The sequence below is a fragment of the Tiliqua scincoides genome, chromosome 5, assembly GCF_035046505.1.
Source record: "Tiliqua scincoides isolate rTilSci1 chromosome 5, rTilSci1.hap2, whole genome shotgun sequence".
Classification (NCBI taxonomy): Eukaryota; Metazoa; Chordata; class Lepidosauria; order Squamata; family Scincidae; genus Tiliqua; species Tiliqua scincoides.
Genome location: NC_089825.1, coordinates 106,820,759 through 106,844,116, shown reverse-complemented (window position 1 = coordinate 106,844,116; position 23,358 = coordinate 106,820,759). Strand labels below are relative to the sequence as shown.

The 23,358-nt window shown below is 44.9% G+C and overlaps 1 protein-coding gene across 1 annotated transcript; it reads right to left on the bottom strand.

Moving 5' to 3' along the window:
- Positions 1 to 2,135: 2,135 nt before the first annotated feature.
- On the bottom strand, positions 2,136 to 22,651 carry LOC136652989 (vomeronasal type-2 receptor 26-like). The gene is made up of 7 exons (XM_066629916.1): positions 22,571 to 22,651; positions 21,754 to 21,822; positions 20,098 to 20,337; positions 10,525 to 10,608; positions 9,412 to 9,639; positions 4,185 to 4,311; positions 2,136 to 3,037 (listed from the first exon to the last, which is right to left on the bottom strand). Exons 1-7 carry the CDS (start codon positions 22,649 to 22,651, stop codon positions 2,136 to 2,138), a joined length of 1,731 nt encoding a protein of 576 aa, XP_066486013.1.
- Between the last annotated feature and the right edge of the window lie 707 nt (positions 22,652 to 23,358).

Here is a 23,358-nt window from a genome sequence, read left to right as displayed (position 1 = left end):
GCCCTTCAAAAGTCTTCTGAGTCCTCCGGAGTACCTTCCAAAAACCAGAAGTCATGTTTAACAGCCCTCTGGAGGCTTGAGAAGGATTTCAAAGGGCCAGGAGACATAGATCTGAATAGGACAGTGTCTGGTCCTGGACTACAGGATAGGATCTGGTGGATGCTTCTGCCACTGAGATCCACTGCTCTCCTGCCCCTGTACCATCCTGCTCCAGCCATGATCTACCCTCACCACCAGTTGACACATGGAACATGACACAACATCCAGTGGCAGGAGGCTCGGCTTAGTCGAGCTCTTAGTGTTTAATAAATCCTCAGATCCACCCTGAGCCTCTTGTTGATGTTTGTTGTGTTGCATCTGGTCTCCCAACCCGGAAGTCACTGGCGATGATGTCATCATCAGTGATGATGTCATCACTGGCAGTTACTTCCAGTGGTACTTCAAATAGGTGGACCATGTGAAGTGCTATGGTGGAGGAAACCATGTGAAATACTGTTCTTCATGATTGTTCTAAATTGAGTTGCTTGAATGCCTGTGATTTTGAATGAGTCTGTGGTGAATGAAGCCCCTCATCTGAATAAAAAAATAATAGTAGTAGTAGTAGTAGTAGTAGTAGTAGTAGTAGTAGTAGTAATAATAATAATAATAATAATAACAACAACAACAACAACAACAACAACAACAACAACAACAGGTATTTATATACTGCCTTTCTTGGTCTTTATTCAAGACTTTATTCAAGGCGGTTTACATAGGCAGGCTTATCTAAATCCCTTATTAAATAGGGATTTTTACAATTGAAAGAAGGTTCTTTCTTTCAAGAACCACTACATTCAGGTGTTTCATTCCAATCTGGCTTCACATTCTGGCCTCCATCCTCCCATGCACAGAGCAGATGGAATAGCTCGGCTTCAGCTTGTCAGCTGCTCCAAGGTCGCATGGTGCCGGTGGCCTCGAACTGGCAACCTTGTGGATGTTATCTTCATGCAGACGGAGGCTCTACCCTCTAGACCAGACCTCCTGCCCATGTATGTGTAACCTGTATTGGCTGAGACGGGTAGAAAACCCTTTGTGAGCTGTGAGTGTCACAAACTAGCTGTAAAGCACGTTCGTGGCTGTCAGCAACAGTCCAGCGACGATGCTAGCTCAGCACCAGAGGATCACTGGTGCTCCGCGGCTCGGTAGTCATGCATACCACTGGGTGGCAGAGAAGTGAGTGGAGATGTGGGGGGAGATGGGGTGGAGGTGTTCTGGGGCAGGGGGAGGAGGAGGGTGGGGGAGGAGGAGGCATGCTGGGGGAGGGAGTGGGGAGGGAGGGGGCGGGATCAGTATCTGCAAGGGATCCATTCCAGCCCCTCCTTTCCTACCTTCATCCTCAGCAGCACAAAACAGAGAAGAAAATGGCCACTGCCCCAATCTTCTTCAGCCTCAATTTCAGTGAGATAGTGGAGGACTGACCATACTGGCATGCTAGAGTGGGAAAGGAAGCTGGACTAGTGCCTCATGAATTCACTACCCCTCCAACATTGTCACTTGTTGTGAATGGTTCCACAGCACTTCACAGACAGGCCTCCCATGTGAAAGGTGGGCAGCCCAATCTTGAGCTGCCCAGAGTGCAAGGCCACCGTGGAGCCAAAATGACCACCACAGCATCCAACACACAACCGAGCATCCTGCAGTGGCTCCTCAGGGGAAGTGGACTTTGATCCACTTCCCCTGAGTAAGGAAAGTAGCTGTGCTACAAGATTCTATGACAGCTGTAGAGCTGGTACAGAAATGGAGAGTCCCGTGTTGGACCTCACATACCTACAAAGGGCACAGGATCTGGTGGAGCCGAGCTCCACCAGTCCAGCCCTCCTCCTGCCTTGTGCCTCCCCTGCCACACCTCATCCCCGCCCTCCACCTGCCTCCCACCACACAGCAATGCTTCCTTCCTGCCTCTCCCCACACCCACACTCACCTATCTGCCAGCAGGTTTGTTTGTTTGTTTGTTTATGGAATTTATACCCTGCTTTTCTATCCCAACAAAGGGAACTCAAGGTTGCTACCAAGAACGTGAAATAGTGGAGAGTGATCGAATATGTGGGCTATATCTACTTCCAGATAATACAAAATAAAAGATATGAAACACATACTTAGTGATTTCTTCTTCTGAGCTGATCCTTGCTGTTCTGTTCAGGCCTCAGGATAATTATGTAGCATTTGGGGAAAAAGATACAGCCCAGCAACCCAGCACTGGAGGCCAAGATGGAGAAGATCTCCACAGCCACCATGTACTTTCCCTTGGTGCTCAGGTAAGGCGGGATAAAGGACAACCACACACTACAAAACACCAACATACTGAAAGTGATGAACTTGGCTTCATTGAAACTGTTTGGCAACTTCCTGGCTTGGAAAGCCACAGTGAAGCTGACAGCAGCCAGAAATCCCAGGTATCCCAGAACACAATAAAACATAGTGATGGAGCCTTCATTGCACTCCACCACAGTTTCTTCAGCCAGAGAGTCCATGTCCAAATCTGGAAATGGAGGGGCAGTGCAGAGCCACACAGCACAAATGGTGGCTTGAATGAGGGAGCAAACAAGTATAATGGAGTTGGCCAGTCTTTTCCCCACCCATTTCCTCATCCTGGATCCTGGCTTGGTGGCCATGAAAGCCAGAACCACAGTGATGGTTTTAGCCAAGATGCAAGAAACAGCCACTGAGAAGACAAGGCCAAAAGAAGTTTGTCGTAAAAAACAGGTCACTGCATGAGGCTGGCCAATGAATAGCAAGGAGCAGAGGAAGCAGAGCAATAAGGAGACAAGGAGAGAGTAGGTGAGGTCTCGATTGTTGGCTTTGATGATGGGAGTGTCCTTGTTCTTGATGAAAATCCTCAGCACCAAAACTGTGATCAGAGAGAAAGACAAAGCCAAGACACTTAATGTCATTCCCAAGGGTTCTGTGAAAGAGAGGAAATGGAAGACTTTGGGGAGGCATTGATCTTGGTTCTTGTTTGGAAACTGACCTTCTGGACATTTGACACAGTCATCCATGTCTGAAAAAATAAACAAATGTAAGTTTGATGTATCTGTTATAATATTCTCTTCCTATATCAACCCATGCCTAACTAAGTGGATGGTCCCACCTCTAATTCATGTTTGAATAGAACATTCTTTGAAATGTCGTTTTTTCTCAAATGTCAGAAAACAGAACAATTGTACAGCCTGCAGTGGCCTCTTTGGACAGCAAATATAGAATATTGAGCTCTACTATGTGATCTAAAATATCCTTCCCAGCTAAAGAATTCTGCTATACTTGTCGGGTTCAATATGACTGTGGGTGAGGAATTGATGGCCAATAAAGAAGCAATGCTAAAAAGAAATTGCTTTTTTATGTAAAGTGCAGCATCTTCCGGGTTTTAAAAACAGGGGAAATAGAAATTTTAAAATCCATCATGGGATATCAGTGAAAGGAAAGTTCAAACCATGGGAGAAGACTTATTATGGGGGACAATACTATAGTAAAATGTGCTTTGGGTGCGAAAGGTGCCCAATAGTGACTGAAAAGGGTCAGAACAAGAAATGAGATTGACTGCTTAAAATCCTCGTCCTTCCTCGGTGGTGAAGAGCCCAACTAGCAGCTAATTTTGCTACTATTAAATTTGAAAGAGAGAATCACATAGTTGTCAAGCAGGTGTTTCTTGTAACATTTGATTTAACTCAATTTTTCCCTCCTTCACTTGTAAGTGATATGAATGGGAGAGAATCAGGTTTTTGGCTTTTGAGTGTGGTGCAGTGCGGCGAGTGGAGGCGTCGAGCGTGTGGCAAGCACAACTCCTGGGTCATTTGCCCACCCTCCCCCAAGGTTCACCATTGCCCCAGAGGCCTCTTAGGGCACAATCCTAACCAGGTCTACTCAGAAGTAAGTCATATTTTGTTCAGTGGGGCTTACTCTTAGGAAGGTGTGGTTAGGATTGCAGCCTTAAACGTACTCTAGCCAAAGAGCTGTTGTAAATCTCAAGAGGCACACTGGGAACCAGGCAGCCCACGGAGAGGTAGGTAAAATTGCTTCTGTTAGGCTGCCTTTTCCCCGGCTGGCTCATAGCATGAAGAGTTTTAAAGCATAAAACTAGGAAAAAGGGGATACTTAGGAGTGATGTTATAACATGAACGATTCATTACACTGCACATTTTGTCTCCCACCTGTCTGACAAGAAATCTTCCCTTCTGGACATAGATCACAATCATAGCAACAAAACGGCTTCCCTTCCTTCTTTTTCTTGCTGTAACCTGGATAGCAGTGGTCATTGCACAGAGCAGTGGGCAGCACCTATGCATGGAAAGAGAAGAGAGTTTACTCCTTTGGCTAGTGAGAAAGTACTATTCTTCTCTAAGAACAAACTATTTTTTTCTTTGATAGGGTTGGGGTGGATTATAGCTGAATGGAAGCAATCAAGAACAGGAATTTTGGAAATTCAGAACCAGAAATGTGAACTCAACTTAAGAAGCAATGAACTCAACTTGAAGTTGGCTGTTGAAGCACACTAACTCCTCATGATCAGAATACTTTTTTAGTCTACTACTACAGTCTCATTAAAGGATTCAGCCATTCACTGATGGAATCATCCAGGATATTCACAGCCCCATCCTGTGCTTCCCAGGACCCAGGGCTGCAGCAGCACTGAAATGGCTACTGCTGCATCCTGTGAGGCTGAGAAGAAGCGTGGGGTCTACTCCACATGTGTGAGATTATGCTCCCTTACCCTTTGTAATCCCAGGTGGCCCCAATGGTTCTCCTCAGATTTGTGCCCACTATTGTGTGGATTCAAAGAACCATGTCAGATCTCCCAAGCAGGGAGGGGGGATAGGAAAGGGTGGCAGGGCCTTCCGTCTTCAACCCTGCCCGCTTCGTTCCCCTCCGCCATGCTTTCTTCCACCCTTCTCCCAACTGGAACATGCCCCCCACCACAACTTAACTCTGCCATCAGGCGCATGCATGAAGCTCCGGGTGGCGGTTGTTTCTATTCCACCCAGCGATGGCTCGTGCTGAGCTGGTACCCAAGCCAGCCCAACGGTAAGTGTCGTGAGGGCCTTTAGATCAGGCCCTCAGTCAGAAACTTCTCTAATAGACTTGGAAATAACTGCCAAAATACTTGCACCAAAGATAAAAATCCTACTATGGAGAAGTATGGCAGCCTTGAGCAGAGGGCATTATTCTGAGTGGTAAATTCTAGGACTGGTTTTTGCAGACAAGATACCCCCAGCAAAAAAGCTTGCATGACACAATGAACAGCAGCCAGAGAAAATCTTGTTGCCTGGATAAAGATAGTATAGAACTCTTCTAAATAAATAAAGAGAGGCAGGGTTGGTGTCAGATGTTCTGGACTAATTTGCAGGCATGACCAGATAGCAAAGATGTCAGAGTTCAACCAATAGCGGAGCTGTGCAGGGGAACATGACTACATACCAAAGGCTGTCCCCTGAACCCACAGCATTGGTAGCACAAAATGTACCATCATGTGGTAAGCAGGGGTATGATGGGAGATATAGTTGAGCGTTTTCCTCCAGGACCCCTGGCAACTTTTCTGATCAGGAGATCAGTAGACAAGTGTGACCCTGTCAAGCCTCATAGCTCAGTGACATATACCAAGCTATTAATGCAAACAGGACTGAGTTCATTCTCAACATCTCTAGACAAAGAAATATCAGAAGCAATGTCTGAGATGATTCACAGCCCAATACTGACTAAGTGCAGGGGTGGGAGAAGGTGGGGTAGGGAAGGGAGGGTGGAATGAGATGAGGGGATGGCAGCAATAGGTGGGGAACATAAGAACAGCCCCACTGGATCAGGCCATAGGCCCATCTAGTCCAGCTTCCTGTATCTCACAGCGGCCCACCAAATGCCCCAGGGAGCACACCAGATAACAAGAGACCTCATCCTGGTGCTCTCCCCTACATCTGGCATTCTGACTTAACCCATTCCTAAACTCAGGAGGTTGCACATACACATCATGGCTTGTACCCCATAATGGATTTTTCCTCCAGAAACTCGTCCAATCCCCTTTTAAAGGCGTCTAGGCTAATCCCTTTTTAAAGGTGTCTAGGGTAGACGCCAGCACCAATCAATCAATCAATCAATCAATCAACAGTATTTATATACCGCTTTTCAACTAAAAGTTCACAAAGCGGTTTACAGAGAAAAATCAAATAACTGAATGGCTCCCTGTCCCAAAAGGGCTCACAATCTAAAAGATGCAAATGAATACCAGCAGACAGCCACTAGAACAGACAGTGCTGGGGTGCACCACATCCTGTGGCAAGGAGTTCCACAGACCGACCACGCGCTGAGTAAAGAAATATTTTCTTTTGTCTGTCCTAACCCGCCCAACACTCAATTTTAGTGGATGTCCCCTGGTTCTGGTATTATGTGAGAGTGTAAAGAGCATCTCCCTATCCACTCTGTCCATCCCCTGCATAATTTTGTATGTCTCAATCATGTCCCCCCTCGGGCGTCTCTTTTCTAGGCTGAAGAGGCCCAAACGCCGTAGCCTTTCCTCATAAGGAAGGTGCCCCAGCCCCGTAATCATCTTAGTCGCTCTCTTTTGCACCTTTTCCATTTCCACTATGTCTTTTTTGAGATGCGGCGACCAGAACTGGACACAATACTCCAGGTGTGGCCTTACCATCGATTTGTACAACGGCATTATAATACTAGCCGTTTTGTTCTCAATACCCTTCCTAATGATCCCAAGCATAGAATTGGCCTTCTTCACTGCCACCGCACATTGGGTCGACACTTTCATCGACCTGTCCACCACCACCCCAAGATCTCTCTCCTGATCTGTCACAGACAGCTCAGAACCCATCAGCCTATATCTAAAGTTTTGATTTTTTGCCCCAATGTGCATGACTTTACACTTACTGACATTGAAGCGCATCTGCCATTTTGCTGCCCATTCTGCCAGTCTGGAGAGATCTTTCTGGAGCTCCTCACAATCACTTCTGGTCTTTACCACTCGGAAAAGTTTGGTGTCGTCTGCAAACTTAGCCACTTCACTGCTCAACCCTGTCTCCAGGTCATTTATGAAGAGGTTGAAAAGCACCGGTCCCAGGACAGATCCTTGGGGCACACCGCTTTTCACCTCTCTCCATTGTGAAAATTGCCCATTGACACCCACTCTCTGCTTCCTGGCCTCCAACCACTTCTCAATCCACGAGAGGACCTGTCCTCTAATTCCCTGACTGTGGAGTTTTTTCAGTAGCCTTTGGTGAGGGACCGTGTCAAATGCCTTCTGAAAGTCCAGATATATAATGTCCACGGGTTCTCCCGCATCCACATGCCTGTTGACCTTTTCAAAGAATTCTATAAGGTTTGTGAGGCAAGACTTACCCTTACAGAAGCCATGCTGACTCTCCCTCAGCAAGGCCTGTTCGTCTATCTGTTTGAGATCCTATCTTTGATGAGGCATTCCACCATCTTACCCGGTATGGATGTTAGGCTGACCGGCCTATAGTTTCCCGGGTCCCCCCTCTTTCCCTTTTTAAAAATAGGCGTGACATTTGCTATCCTCCAATCTTCTGGTACCGTGGCTGTTTTGAGGGACAAGTTGCATACCTTAGTCAAGAGATCTGCCACTTCATTCTTCAATTCCTTAATAACCCTTGGGTGTATGCCATCAGGGCCCGGTGACTTATTGATCTTTAATTTATCAATGAGGTCTGAAACATCTTCTCTTTTAACCTCTATCTGACTTAACTCCTCGGTTAGGAGGGGCCGTTCGGGCAGCGGTATCTGCCCGAGGTCTTCTGCCGTGAAGACAGATGCAAAGAACTCATTTAATTTCTCTGCCATCTCTAAGTCTCCTTTTATCTCCCCTTTCCCTCCCTCACCATCCAAAGGGCCAACCGCTTCTCTGGCGGGTTTCCTGCTTCTAACATATTTGAAGAAGCTTTTATTATTCCCCTTGATGTTGCTGGCCATGCGTTCCTCATAGTCTCGCTTGGCCTCCCCTATCACCTTCTTACATTTCTTTTGCCACAGTTTATGTTCCTTTTTATTCTCTTCATTAGGGCAAGACTTCCATTTACGGAAGGAAGCTTCCTTGCCCTTCACAGCCTCTCTAACTTGGCTGGTTAGCCATGCGGGCACTCTCCTGGATTTAGTGGAACCCTTCTTTCTTTGCGGTATACACCTCTGCTGGGCCTCTATTACTGTTGTTTTAAGCAGCCTCCATGCACTCTGGAGAGACTGGACTCTTTTTACCCTCCCTTTCAACCTCCTTCTAACCAGCCTCCTCATTTGAGAGAAGTTCACCCGTCGGAAGTCAAGGGTTTTTGTTAGAGATTTGCCTGGTATTCTTCCCCCAACGTGCACGTCAAAACGGATCGCAGCATGATCACTGTTCCCCAATGGCTCAGTAACGTTTACATCTCTAACCAGGTCCTGCGTACCGCACAATATTAAATCCAGAGTCACCTGTCCTCTGGTGGGCTCCGTGACCAGCTGATCTAAGCCACAGTCATTTAGCACGTCAAGAAATCCGGTTTCCCTATCATGACCAGAACACAAATTGACCCAGTCAATATGAGGATAATTGAAGTCCCCCATGATTACAACCCTGTCCCTCCTTGTCACCTCCCTGATCTGTTTCCTCATTTCAAGGTCCCCATCCGATTTCTGGTCTGGAGGACGATAGCACGCCCCCAGTATTACATCGCTGCACAAGCCTGGTAATTTAACCCACAGAGATTCTACGGTGGAGTCGGACCCACCTTCAATCTCTACTTTGCTGGATTCTATCCCTTCCTTAACATAAAGGGCCACCCCACCTCCAACACGCCCCTGCCTGTCCCTCCTGTAGAGTTTATAGCCCGGGACTGCGGTATCCCACTGATTCTCCGCATTCCACCAGGTTTCCGTTATGCCCACTATGTCAATATTTTCCCTTGTCACCAGACATTCCAGTTCTCCTACCTTTGCTCGTAGACTTCGGGCATTCGCATAAAAGCATTTATACACGGAATGCCCCAGGATGGGCTGCTTATTCGCTCCTTTGTCCCCGCATCCTCTCATTGTGCCAAACCGTCTATCACATCCCATCACCCTACCTTTCCCAATTTCTTCTCCTACCCTGCCTTTGTCTTGTTGTTCTCTAACCTCCCCATCCTCATCCCATAGGGATGAGGAGTCCATCCCTCATGGACTCAGAAGGGGTCAGAAGATTGAGGGGTCAGAAGATTGAGACTATGAGTTATAAATTCTATACTAAATTCTACATACTGATTTTGCGATTCCTTACAAAAAAAGTAAGTTCTTTCGAAAGTATTGCTTAGAAGACTGGGAGGGAATACCAAGGGTCAAGGTGATCAGGATTTAATGCTGGTACATTTCCCATTTAGCTTTCCATCTTCCAGCTGAATCATACCCTACCTGATTGAATGCGCTGGGCCATGTGATGGTATCATCATTAATGGTGAATTCTTTGCCTGGGGTAACTTGAGGATCCATCATTCCTGTCTTCATTCTCAAGAAGGACTGGTTGGGGAAAGTCACCCAGTTGATCAGATCAAATCCAGCTGCTAATTCACCCTCCTCATCAAAAGACACCGTGTCTCCAGCACTGTTGTTAAATGAGATGCTTCTCAGGAATGAGTGAAGCTGGATTGGAAGGGATCAAGGAAAACATTATAAATGATTTGTGTTTTCAGGGGAGGGACTTTTGTGTAATTGAAAGGACCACATAGTAAAACCAAAATGTTCAGCACACGTCACCTCTGTTTCCGCTGAATTCCTATTTGTCAGCAAATATTGTGTTTGTCTTTGTGGGGGAAGAGGGAACGACATTAATGGCAGCTAGCACTTCCAGAACTTTCTGGAATCTTTTTTCTGATGGGAACTGGGGTTAGGATTTTAATTCCAAAATTCCTGGCAAAATACTGATAGTTTCAAAAAAATAAATATTTATTTACTTTCTTTGAAGTGAACCCTCTGAGGGTCTTCTCAAGGACAGAAAGGATCAACATAGCATCTCTTTCATACCACAGTAGAAATCTAGTGTCACAGTCTGGGAAGAGCCCATCATCCCCCCCCCCTCTCAAAGCCAAGTACTTTGCTGTAAGGGAAAAGCTTGCAGATGGAAGTCCTGCAACTGTTCAGTTTGAGTGCTCCGAAAAGGGTCAAAGTTTTGTGAATGTTTGGAGGCTTTGGGAGCATTTGAATCATTGCCTCTCATATACTCTAGCCTTTCTGAGCATTTAGTTAGAATATGCACAAATACATGACCCCCATTTTGAGTCAAAGACTGCAAAGACTTTGAGTGAAAGACTGCAACAATATAACAATATAACAATAGTTATATCCTAACTTTGGATAGCAAAGTTAGTCATGAGTCAGTTCCACTGATTTTACACACCTCATCCATAGTGATACGTAACCAACTGTGGAACAGAAAACAAAATAGATGAGGCTCCTAAAAAGCTGGATTGACAAAATCCATTATAATGTTCGGGCAGTAGAATCCTACGTTAGACTAGGCTGCCCTACCTCCAGCCGTGAAAGTAGGCTGATGGCGGAGGTGGAGACTGGTGGAGTAGGCAGAACAGAGTAGGAGAAGGAATGGGGAAGTTTCTACAAGGGGAGCAGGTGGGAGGCAGAACAGGATGGGGGTGGATCTAGGGGTGGATGTAGGCAGCACCTACATGCATCTGAACCTAATCACATTCCCCATCCCTTTCAATCTTCCTGGCTTGCCTCAGATGTCCACAAGAAGAATAGGATTCACAGATCAGAGGCATTCTATTGGGGCAATGGACGTTTGCCTTGTGGCAAGAGAACAAGAGTTGCCTCAGCTCAAGGAGGCTTCCTGATGTATCCCCTGCAGTGTAAAGCTCAAGCTCCATTGGCTCAGCTGCATAAGCTGGGGGGATTCAGTTAGGATTCAGATCTTACTTGTCTTCTAACATCCCCATAGACAAGGAAGCCAATTTGCAACATTACCTGAGACCATTGTGGATGTGGAGAAGAGAGCCTGCATTTGTCTACCACGGATCTGTGCTCGGCCCTGAATGAGAACATCTTCTGCAATGCATGCGCTACAGCGTGAACCGCATTGTAGATGCTGTAGCTTTGGCCAGTCATGCTCATTTCAAAAAGGGTCCCTGGGAGGTCCTCCAACCTCTCTTGACCAGTGCATGGATCTCTGCTGTCCTCGCCATCATCCGAATGAGAAAATGAGCAGTCAAAAGCCCCTTCCCAGAAGTTCCTGATGAAGTCATCTCCTTCTTGTGACTTTGGATGTAGAGATTGAAGGAACTCTGAAAACCCCAGCACTCTGTTGGAGTGAATGGCAAAAGACAGGGCACCATGGAAGACCTGTATGTCAAAATCCCTGTGCACTGTCAGTGATGAGAAATCCCACTGGCTGGTCAATATCCACACTTTACCAACAAAAGACACTGTCATACCTTCTAGTAGGGTATATAAATATATCACCCATTTCAAACCTGTTGTGGTCTGAAAGTCGGCATTGAGAACATAGATTGTGACTTCAGAATTGATTAGTTCCAGGATCTCAGCCACATGGGGGTTTATTACATCTGTGGTCTCTAGTATTTCTGCCATCCCTGTAGCTTGAGAGAGTGCTGGTATTCTTTTACTAAAGGCCACACAGATTCCATGTTCAGAAAGCATTTTCAACATGGTGCGCACAAATTTTTCTCCATTATCATCATTGTAAGTAATAACTCCGACCCAAATCCACTGGAAATGCTGAAGTAAACGGACAATCCCTCTGTATTGATGGGCTTCATTAGGGACCATTCGATAAAAGGAAGGAAGCTGCATTTTAGCATTAATCACTGGAGCAAGTGCACAGTAGGCAATCTAGGAAAGAACAATTACTATTATCCAAATAATGGGGAAAAACCAATAAAAATATTTATGAATCTGATCAAATAATGTGTTGAGATGAAAACCTGTTTTGAAATAAAGTAATATGTTTCTGGCAGATGAGCAGGTATGGATTGCTCATTTTTACTTTATTTTAATTTTATTTATTTAACTATTGGGGCATTTTGACCCAATCCTCTCTATTACTGCTGATGCAAGATCAGTTGTTTTAATGATATACTAAATGTCAGATATATAGAAAACAAATTGTTCCATGTTTGCTTGCATGTGTTTCCATGTTTTATCAGCAGTGGTCCTAGCACTGGGCAAACGGGGCAAATGCCCCTGGTATGCCCCGGGCGCTGAGCCTGTGTGACTCTAGAACCTCATGGGAACCCTTACTGAGGCTCCCAAAATGACTAACATTTTCTGCCCTTTATTCCTGTGCTTTCAGGTTTTGACTGGAATGGTGGCTTCCAAATTAGTAATATTTGATACCATTTCCAAAGAAAGTGCCTATAGTGCACTTCTAACATCTTATATATATTCTGGTCAGTCAGTCACCTTGGGAGAAAGAAAAAAGATATACTAAATTATGAACAACTAAATATTCACTAAGAATATTTCAGTCCTGCCATAGCATACTATTTGATCTGAATAAATCTAATCAAAGCTGGCAAAGCAATGAGCGACAAGATGAAAACCATCTTGCATCTCTGTAAAAAACCATGATTGTCCCTGAGAACACTTTAAAAGCATACTCTCAGAAATTTAAAAATTGTTATGACCCACATGCCATTGTACCTGTGGAATCTTGTAGATGCCTAATTGAGTACCCATGTGAAGGGAGATTTCTGCATCTAGTCCTCCAATGACAGCTATCAGATCCTTTTGCTTGCCACATTTGAAGTTGGGGACAACCCTTTCCTGGGTGCAAAGAAGTTTCAGGGTGTTCTGGTGAGTCAGCCTTGCATCAAAGTAACTGTCATAGATGTGGAATCCCAGACTGACATTTGGTAGGATCTTCAGATTCTCATTGATCTCCTTCACAGCAAAGACCAAGGACAGGACATGCTGGTAGTTCTTTGGAACTGGACTAAAGGAAGTATTATATTTTGTATATGGTCAAACCTTCATGAAGTATCTATCTGAAAATAGTCCCTTACATATATTATCAAAGCCTCAAAAGTTCTTTCAATTCAATGTTATAAAATATTCAAGGACTTTTAAGATAAGATAGCAAAAAGTAGATCATTATGTGCAATCTGCCCTAACTGCTGAGTATATGGATACAAATCTTATCTAAGCAGATTGTCTTCCCAAGTTATTGTTGTTTTTTTAATCCCAAATTCATTAACAGAATAAAGAAATGTGTACTGATATTTTCTTAGCAGTTCTGCTATGAAATACAATTCATGGGCATGATTCAGAGAAAGCCTGGTCTTACTGGTTTAAATGGGAGCACTGAGGACACATTTCTCTCCCAACTCCCATCCCATAATGACTAACAACAAGACCCTAGGCACTTATCCTCAGAAGTAAATTCCATTGAATGCAATAGGACTTACGTACAAATAAATGTAGTCTTAGATTGTAGTCTAAGAATTGCTTAACTTTGGTTGGTCATACTCATCTTGCTCTAGTGTAAAGCATTTTACTTCAGAATAGTAAAATGGGTGGGCCCCTTTTTGACTGATGCCTAAAATAAGAGACCCTGGCCATTGGCTCTCAAATGCCTTCAGGAAAGAGATTTCATCAGTTCCCAGCCCCAGTGCCATAATATGGAGGGTGCCAATCTGCAACTCCAACTTCTGCAGTTTCTACCTGTAGCCTAGCCCAAAGATAGAGAACATAGATTGTGACTTCAGAATTGATTAGTTCCAGTATCTGAGCCAAATGGGGGTTTATTACATCAGCGGTCTCTAATATTTCTGCCGTCTCTGTAAATTGAGAGAGTGCTGGTATTCTTTTACTAAAGGCTGCACAGATTCCATGTTCAGAAAGCATTTTCAACATGGTGCGCACAAATTTTTCTCCATTATCATCATTGTAAGTAACAACCCCGACCCAAGTCCACTGGAAATGCTGAAGTAAATGGACAATCCCTCTGTACTGATGGGATTCATTGGGGACCATCCGATAAAAGGAAGGAAGCTGCATTTTAACATTCTTCACTGGAGCAAGTGCACAGTAGGCAATCTAGGAAAGAAGAATTACTATTATACCAGGAGAAGAACTGATACAAAATATTTATGAATCTGATCAAATAAAGTGCTGATATGAAAACCTAGTTTGAAATAAAGTAATATGTTACTGGGAGATGAGCCAATATGGACATTTTAGCTTAAGTAGTTTAGGGCGCAATCCAACCCTTCACTTGTTCCGGTGCAAGTCATGTTTACGCCTCTTCCGGAGGAAGCTGGATTGGCACTCAGAAGAGCACGGGCCTGCAGAGGCTGATGCAAGCCTCCGTGCCGGCTTCCTCTGCAAGTCTTGTGTTGACCTGGCATTCCTGGGTGGTGGGAGGGCGAGGGGAGGGCATGCAGTGGGCGACCCTGGGGGTGAGTGGGTAGGTAGGGATTGAGAGGTCGGGGTGGGATCAGGCAGTTATGCCGGATCCCAAATCCCATACCCGGGGAGAACAGAGTGGCTTCAAGCCGCTCCACTCTCCACAAACTTGTATCACCTGAGGAGGTGGTACAAGTTCAAGGAGACCCATTGGGCCAAAGGCGCCTTACCCAGGGGTAAAGGGAAAAGTTTCCCCTTGCTTCTGGCTGAGCCGCCTTGGTCCCCTATCCTGTGCTGGATACAGTGCAAGATAGGATTGTGCCCTTAGTTTAAAACTGCTCCACCTTTTCTAACCTCATGGAAATCTCAAGGCAGCTTTCTGGCCTTATTAGGAAGATGACTAAGGGCCCAATCCTATCCCATTTTCCAGTGCCGGTGCAACTGTACCAATGAGGCAAGCACTGCATCCTATGGTGGGGAGGCAGTCACAGAGGCCTCCTCAAGGTAAGGGAATGTTCGTACCCTTACCTTGGAGCTGCATCGATGCTGGAAAGTTGGATAGGATTGGGCCCGAATAATCAACACCAAATAAACAGAGTCTCAAAAAGAAATGATCAACTATGCCCACTGTTATTACCAAGTTGACCTAGAACCCCATCCTTTGCTTGTCTGCTCAAAAGTAAATCCCATTATAGTCAAAGCTTACTTTCTTATAGCTTACTTTCAGGTAACTGTGGGTAGGATTACAGTCCTATTGTGGTTGCTGAGTCAATTGACTGGATTCATTCCCCAAATTAATGAAATAGGTAGGCACAAGTAATGTGGCATTATATAACTGAAATTGTTTGGAGCATAAAGAAAACTTTGAACATAAAGCAAAAACCAATGGAAGGCTTGCTGAAACATAAGAAGTTTGTCTGCCCTTTCAGAGCAGAAGCAAGTAGAGGGACAGCCCTTTTCTCAACCAGAACAGAATTTGACAGGCTAGGAGCTGCAACAAAGAAGGGTCTGGCATGAGCTGCCACCAACTATATTTTCGTTAAAATAGAAACATTAAAACATTAACTTTTGCAGCACGTAAACTTGCATCAGTTTCTTTCTTTATACCAGGGGTCTCCAGACGTTTTGGCCAGAGGGCCGCATGAAATATCTGGCGCAGTACTGAGGGCTGGAAAAAAATTAAATGTAAAATTTAAATAAATAAATTAGAGATGGAACTTAGATGAATGAATAAATGAATGAGTGGGCTCATTCACTCAGCCTCTCCGGCCCTCAGAACATCCTCCAGATGCAATCAGAGCACAGCTCTGGTCATGTTCAGTCGAGTGGGCCAGAGGCTTTCAGGAGACAAGAGGCTGGCCGCAGGCCGGATAGAGGCTTACTGCGGGCCGCATCTGGCCCCCGGGCCAGGGTTTGGAGACCCCTGCTTTACACCAATTAAATGTTTGATTTTATTGTTATTCACAGGGGAACACTCAGTGAACTCAACCTGTAAGATCATTTGTGTTAATGATATACAACATGTCAGACAGACAGAAAAAAAATTGTTCTCTATTTGCATGCATGTGTGTTCATGTGCTATCAGCTGCAGAACTAGTGCTGGACAAACAGAGCAAGTGCCCAGGCGCTGAGCCCACACAATTCTAGGACCATGTGGCAATCCTTACTGAGGCCCCCGACACAGTTGAAAACTGTACTTCTGGTCTTCTGGAAGTGCAGTTTAAGACTGCAGGGGAGGCTTCCCCAGTTGGTCCTAGAGTCACACAAGGCTATGTCGGACTTTGAAGGTGGGGAGGTGGCATTTCATGAAGAGTGGCATTTCACACAGGAGGGTGGCATCGCAGACCTCTGCCCCATTGTCCAGCACTGTGTGTGATATGCACAAGACTCTAACATTTTCTGCACTTTAATAGCTTCCTTGAGTTGGGCAGACAGCTTAAAATATTGTAGTAAATTTAATCTACTATTAGTTACTCGAAATTTATTGTAAGCACTGCGTACAGAGAACTTCAGTGTCAAGCAAGTCTGCTCAAGCTTGGCAGAGTTCTTTCTCCCACCTTCTGTTCTTTAAGGTGGAGGTATCCAGCCCAGTTTGTTCTGGAGAGTTGATATTAAAACCTCGAATAAGGTCACAATCCCTAGTTGGTTATCTGGATCCAGAGTAGACAACTGGAACATGTCCTCAGTTTGTAGTAGTGTGCAAAAGGACTCTTTAGTGGCTGCATCCCATTTAATTCTTTTAATTGTGTCAGGGTGACCGTCCTCCACCTGAGAGTGGGAATTGTGGTAGCAATCTGAGAAGTAGGCCAAATCACATATTAAGGGTAAATGGTCACTAGTCTGTGGGTATCCAATTCTAAAATTCACTATCTGTGGGAGAAAATAAAAGGGAACCAGAATGTAATCAATAACACTCATACCTCTAGTTGAAATATGGGTATACTCTCCTTTATCCCCCAGATAATCTAGGCCGTTTAACCAAGTGAGGCCATTGGTAATACAGAATTTAGCCAAAAGAAGCCCAGCTGCATTAATTGTTCTGTCTTTTGACTGCCTTTCAGAGAAACAAATCTCTGATAAGGTCATATCAGTAGGCAGATCTAGGATTTGATGGAAGATGTCGTTATTGTGTCCCACCCTGGCGTTAAAATCCGCAGAAATTATTGGTACGAGAGAAGGAAATTTGCCAGTCAATTCATTAAACATGCCACTAAAATATACCCACTGCTTTTCAGTTGCCGCTTTGTCATTGACAGGTGGCATGTACACATTTATAACCATAAGGCTTTGATGTGGCAGCCTCAGCTTAATTGCCTGGATTTTACAATAGCTATCGGCCATAAACACCAACGCATTCTTAAAAACAGGTTTCACTAATATGGCGAGACCGCCAGCAGGACGACCTTTTGCTGCGCTCTTCCACGCTGGTAGTGATGTTACGGAGAACCCTTCAAACTCAATGGGTAAGGTAGCCCATGTTTCCTGTAGCAATATAACATCTCTATCCCTTAGGATTTCATCTAGCACTTTCTCCCGTGACTTTGCTGACCAGCCAGCGATATTCCAGGACAGGATTTTCAGTTGACCTTGGAGGGCTTCAGGGAGTCGATGTGGAAGCAGTCAGTCTGATGGAATTAAGGGAATTTGAATTTCTGAGCCCCTCTGCGTGCTTGAGGCAGGTGGTTGTAGCTCTGGCTCAAGCATAATGGTCTCCGGCAATCTTAGCTTGGTTTCCAATCAATCTGGCAGATTTGTCTCTTCTAGAGCATTGCCTGTTGCTGCTATGGCTGGGTTTCCATCAGGAACAAGATGGATCAATAGTTGTTGACTTGGTTGGATATCCACTGTTGAAAGCTGGGAGAGTTGTGCCATGGGTTCCTCTAAAACAGTGGAGGCAGGTTGCTGTTTAATTTCAATAGATGTATTGGGCATCTCCATCACCACGCCCTCCATTTTATCATCTAGACAGCAGTGTTCGCTATCCATGGCCTCTTTTGGTGGAGGGAGCAGATGGTTAAGGGGCTGTTTCTCACACTCAAAAGCCCAGGCTGAGCCAACAGGAGGTGGCACTGTAGAGGGAGAGCCCCCAAGACAGAGGGAGTAAGGCATGCTTCCCCTGACTGGGGACTCCTGATGCATCTCAGTCTGATAGGTCGGCCTTAAGAAAGGGTCTTTGTCTGAGGAAACCATTGGAGAGTCCCGTGGAGAAGATGTGGTCTCACATGAAGTAAGGGGATGTGTCGTCTGCATCATATCCGACAGCTCCTTCCAGAGCATTTCCACTTTCTGCACAGTCTGTCGTTGTTCCTGATGAGGTAAGATTCTGAATGCCTCCAGGGCCTCCCTAGTCAGCTTGACTTCATCCACATCCAGTTGAGGCAACTGGTCTGTAAGCTGGGAGCTTTTATTACAGTTGAAAAAAATCAGATTTTGCAAATGGCTACATTGTAAGGGGTCAAAGGACAAACCTTGGGGGGCTTGTCCAAGCCCCCTCAGTTAGAGGCTGTGAGTTGAATGGTGAATGAAGCAAATCTGGGGCAAGAAGAGCTGTTATGTTGTTGAAGTGAGGGTCTGGAGCCAGCAGCAGTCCCGGACGATTAGTCATTTCTCCCACTTTGGTTGTTAGAGGGAGACTAAAGCTCCCTTGTGGTTTTCCAAAGCACAATTCTTTTGCCATAGAGTCTTGGACCATATTAGCAGCTTCTATAATAGAATTTGACAGCTTTTTTGATGGTGGACTCAGTCCTATAGAGATATCAGACTCCATCGACTCACTCGCCTCACTTGTCATCTCAGATACCAAATCTTTTCCTTCATGTCCACAGCTGAGTTGTCTACTTTGTTCTAAGAGATTGTCCAATCTTATCTGCAGATCCTCCAGTTCATCACGCCCATGTACTTGATGTCTATCCTTCACAGTAGCTTGTCTTGCAGATACTGTACCATGAAGATCTGAATTGCATGATGCTGGCATATCTGTCTTCCCAGTGATGTTAACTTCTACATGCTTAGCTTTTTTCCTGATTAATGATCTGATGCCTAGCTCTTTAAAAATGCACTGAGGGAAGATATCAAATCTTCTGAGCCTCTGTGCTGCGTGAAATATCTGCTGGGGCACACTTGTTGAGCAGAAGTCAAGAAAAAGTCTTTTATACGTTGACTGGGCGGGTAAGAAATAAAAATACTTTATATCCGAATGAACAACCTAAAAGTTCAAAAGTTGGGAAAGAGAACGGAGTATTGTTTCTTTAGAAAAAGTTGGGAAAGATAACGGAGTATTGTTTCCAAAGGTGGGCATCTCTTCTGGGGAAGTGAATTAGTATCTGATTGTTTTGGAATAATTGCTGCACTTTCCTTTGTTTTCCGTGTTGTGCGCTGCTATAGTCTGTTGTCTCTGGTATGGAGGAGGATGATTTAATGGCGTCCTCAGCGTTAATTACAGGAGGTTGGAACCTGGCAGCATTCAGAGTTAGCTGAGATGGATTCTGAATCATGGCTTCTAGTTGCCCCTCTATTTTGTTTAGGCGACCTAGTATCACTAGCAGTGACTCTGCAGATATAAAACAGATTTCTCCTAATTGTTGGAAAGTGCAATCTGAGGCAAACTGCCTTATCTGGGCACCATTACTCTTATGATTCTGTCCGGGAGAGGTTTGTTTCCCAACTTTTCTAGCTTTCCCCCTCACTTCAGCTGGACACAATCTGCTAATAGGCACCCCTATTGCTGAGTCATCTGAAGATTCCACAGGTTCAGTTGCCATTGCAGTAAGACTAATATTTGTACTTACAGCACACTCAGATCCAGTGGGGGTGGAGGAAGGGAAGAAGCTCTCCATTCTCAGTTGTTTCTTTTTTCTCTTCTTCAGGTTTCCCCTTTCTAGGCGATCTGGGCAATCTGTGCATGGGCTTTTTCTCTGTCTTTTCCTCCCTTTGGCAGGCGTTCGGATCTTGTTAGTCATGTTTGCTATTCAATTAATCCCAGCCTTGAGCAAGAGATACTGACTCCTCTCTCTTTCTGCACTTTATTTCTTATTCTGTGCTTTCAGGATTTGACTGGAATAGTGGCTTCTGAACTAGCAGCATTTCTTGCTTTTTTCAAAGAAAGAGAGAGAGAGAGAGAGAGAGAGAGAGAGAGAGAGAGAGAGAGAGAGAGAGAGAGAGATCCTTGCAAGTCAGTTACCTGGGAGGAAGAAAACAGAAATACTAATTTAAGAATTGTACCTGTGGAATCTTGTAGATGCCTAATTGAGTTGCCATGTGAAGGGAGATTTCTGCATCAAGTCCTCCAATGACAGCTATCAGTTCCTTTTGCTTGTCACATTTGAAGTTGGGGACAATCCTTTCCTGGGTGGAAAGAAGTTTCAGGGTGTTCTGGTAAGTCAGTTTTGCATCGTAGTAACTGTCATAGATGTGGAGCCCCAGGCTGACATTAGGCAGGAAATTTGGATTCTCATTGATCTCCTTCACAGCAAAGACCAAGGACAGGACATGCTGATAGTTCTTTGGAACTGGACTAAAGGAAAAATTATATTTTGCATGAATCATATGGTCAATCCTTCATGAAGTGTCTATCTGAATGCAGGCTGTAACTAATTTTATGAAAGGCTCAGGTATTCTTTCAATTGAAGAGATTTCATCCATTTCCAACCCCGATGCCATTGTTGTGCCTTGTATGGGATTTGGCCATCGCCTCCTCCAACTTTGCCTGTAGTATATCCCAGGACAAAAGAACTCTCAAGTTGGGTCTCTGGAAGTTGGAGGGTAGAATCTTTCAAATAATCACTGTCTAGAAGAAGGGGTGCCTAGTTGCTAAGTTTTGCAATAACTGAGGGCACCTTTAACTATCCCGGGATACTCTTCAAAAAAAGAAATTTACTCCACCCATTGGAATGGATCTATATTTCAAGCAGAGCTCAGTGATACATAAATATTAAAGCGCCGTGTCATAAAAACAGTTCTAAGAAAAGAGTGTTCATATGATCTGAAATCAATCCATAGAACCCCACATATATAAGAATTTGAATGTAGCTCCTCATATCCAGTTGTCAGATTTACAGCCCAAGCCTAACCCACTTTGATGGTTAAATAGCCAGTGCGGAGTTGAGTAGCCCTACTGTGGGTCCACTTACCTTATGCGGGGAAGGGGACAAATGTCCCCAGCCCCCAAGGATCTATTGGGAGATGCAGCGTTCTGAGCTGCCCAGAATGCCCTGGGATCCAGGCAGCTCAGGATTGGGCTGTCAGACTACAAACATACAAACTGATTTATTTCTGAATAGACATACATAGGATTGGGCTGTTACACACAGGCCGTATCTCAGTGGTGGAGCAAATGCTTTGCATGCATCCCTATTAGTTTCATGTGGAGCAGAGAAAGATTTTTGTACGAAACTCTAGTTGCGACTTAGCATATCCAGTTCTGAACTGGATAATCTGACTAGATATAAATGATCCACGGAACCCAGAAACACCTGAAGGGCGCAGGAGAGAACTGAAAGACATGAAACAAACTGGCAAAAATGAATCATGTAGATGAAAGTATATTTATACAGTCTTTGAAAGAATCCTGCTCATAAATCTAAGTGCATCTTCCAAAACAAACATAAGCAGACTGTCTTTTGGACATGCCAGTCTGTGCATGACACATTTCTAACTGATCTGAGCTACCAAACATTTTGGATGGTAGAAAAGGATGTCCTTATGTTAGTTCATCGATCAGCCTTGTTTTGGGGTGTTCGCGGAAAGCCATGTCATCAGAGTGGCAAACAAACTGCGATACATTTTCTTCAATGATGAGATCTCCTTTCAGGTGATATTTAAATGGGAGCTGGGAGGGATTATACTGCTGCCATGAACAGAAAGCTTTTTTTTATTTACCTGCAGCCAGCGCTGCAGTCCTGTGGGGTCCAGAGAGCCCTCCGCAGGGCTCCACCTGCCTAACGAAGTCTAAAAATAGGAGGGAAAAGTGAGCACTTCTGGTTACATTGCAAAAACTAGATGTGCCCATTAAAAAAAAAAATTAGTGTTTTGCATTCACTGGGAGCCCTGTGGAGGCCTCCCCAAACTCCTTGAACCCCAGAATTGCAGTGCTGGCTAAAGGTAAGTTAAAAAAGAAAACCCTCCCGTCCATGGCAACTGCGTGATCTGGCGGATCATGCTGCTGCCTTCCCCATGCCTTGCAACAACTTACTGTATTCCCAATTCCTTTGTAGGAGTTTGGAAGCACAAATGTAGATGAAAGTATATTTATACAAACTTTGAAAGAATCCTGCTCATTAATCTAAGTACATCTTCCAAAACAAGCATAAGCAGACTCTCTTCTGAACATGCCAGTCCTTGAAATACACATTGGTAATTGATCTGATCTGAGCTTCTGAACATTTTGGAGAGTTAAGAAGCATTTCCTTACATTATCATCCTTGTTTTGGGGTGTTCGCTGAAAGAAATGTCACCAAATATGCAGGTAAACTGTGACACAATCGCTCCAATGATCAGTTCTCCACTCTGTTGATACTTCCAGGGGAACTGGGAGGGTTCAGTGACGGCACACAAAGCAGCCTGTGCCTTGTATTCAATTGGAGAAAACTGAAGGCCCAGAATGAGCAGCAGCGCTAACAGAAGCATCTTGGGTGGATCTTGACTCAGAATGCCCAGTTGCTATCGATCATTCACCCTCAACCTGCCTAGAACAAACCCAACTTGTGTGCAGCAATGCTTCCAGAATCTCTTGATGAACTGGGCATATATAGTGGTGGATCGCCCCATCTTCTGCCATGCTGCCAGGACAGCATTGGGCCATAAGTAACCGAAGATGAAAATGGCACCGTTCTCACTGTTCACAGTTTTCAACCCAGGTCTGAGCAGCACAGAGATTATATGTTGATCAATATGTTTGAGGCATTAGAAAAGAGCTGTGGGATTTGCCTAGCGGGAGAATGACTCATAGCAATTGAAGTTAATTATAGGATTGGAAATCATTGCTCAGATGATTGCACTGGGTGGCATAATGTTTGCATCAGATGTAGAGGGGGGGGGGGAAATCCACTTGGATCTTTGAGTGATTTAGGGCCAAAACCTACCCATTTTGGGCCCCATCTATGCAGCAGTGCCAAAAACATCAACCACTTCATCCTATGGTGGGGGGGGGGGCAGTCACAGAGGTCTCCTTTGTGGCACAGGAGCAGCTACCATGACGCAGGGTGATCTTCTCAGATCTGCTACAGCTAAATAGCTATTGCACGTTTCCATTGACTTGAGCTGCAGGATTGGGTCCAGGAAAGGAGTCAGGACAGTGGTTCTCAAACTGGGGCATCACATCGTCCCAGTCTGCAAGCCCTGGGCTCTGCTCCCTTAAGGGCTGGGGAGGGGGAAGGCATCCAGGGGATCGTGCCTCTGATCAGAGTGCAGGGGCACACTTCCACACACCCCTGCCTGCAGCTCCTCTGACCCCTGGGAGGCTACTGCAGGCAGGGATGAATGGAA

Bases quoted from the DNA above. Each gene is read 5' to 3' on its own strand.
- LOC136652989 (XM_066629916.1), bottom strand. From the start codon at position 22,651: ATGGCAGAAGATGGGGCGATCCACCACTATATATGCCCAGTTCATCAA. The intron at 20,338-21,753 runs GTAAATAAAAAA...TTTGCTGTGAAG, and splicing joins GACTGCAGCGCTGGCTGCAG to GAGATCAATGAGAATCCAAA. The intron at 4,312-9,411 runs GTAGGGTATGAT...TTCCATGCATAG, and splicing joins GGCCCAGCGCATTCAATCAG to GTGCTGCCCACTGCTCTGTG.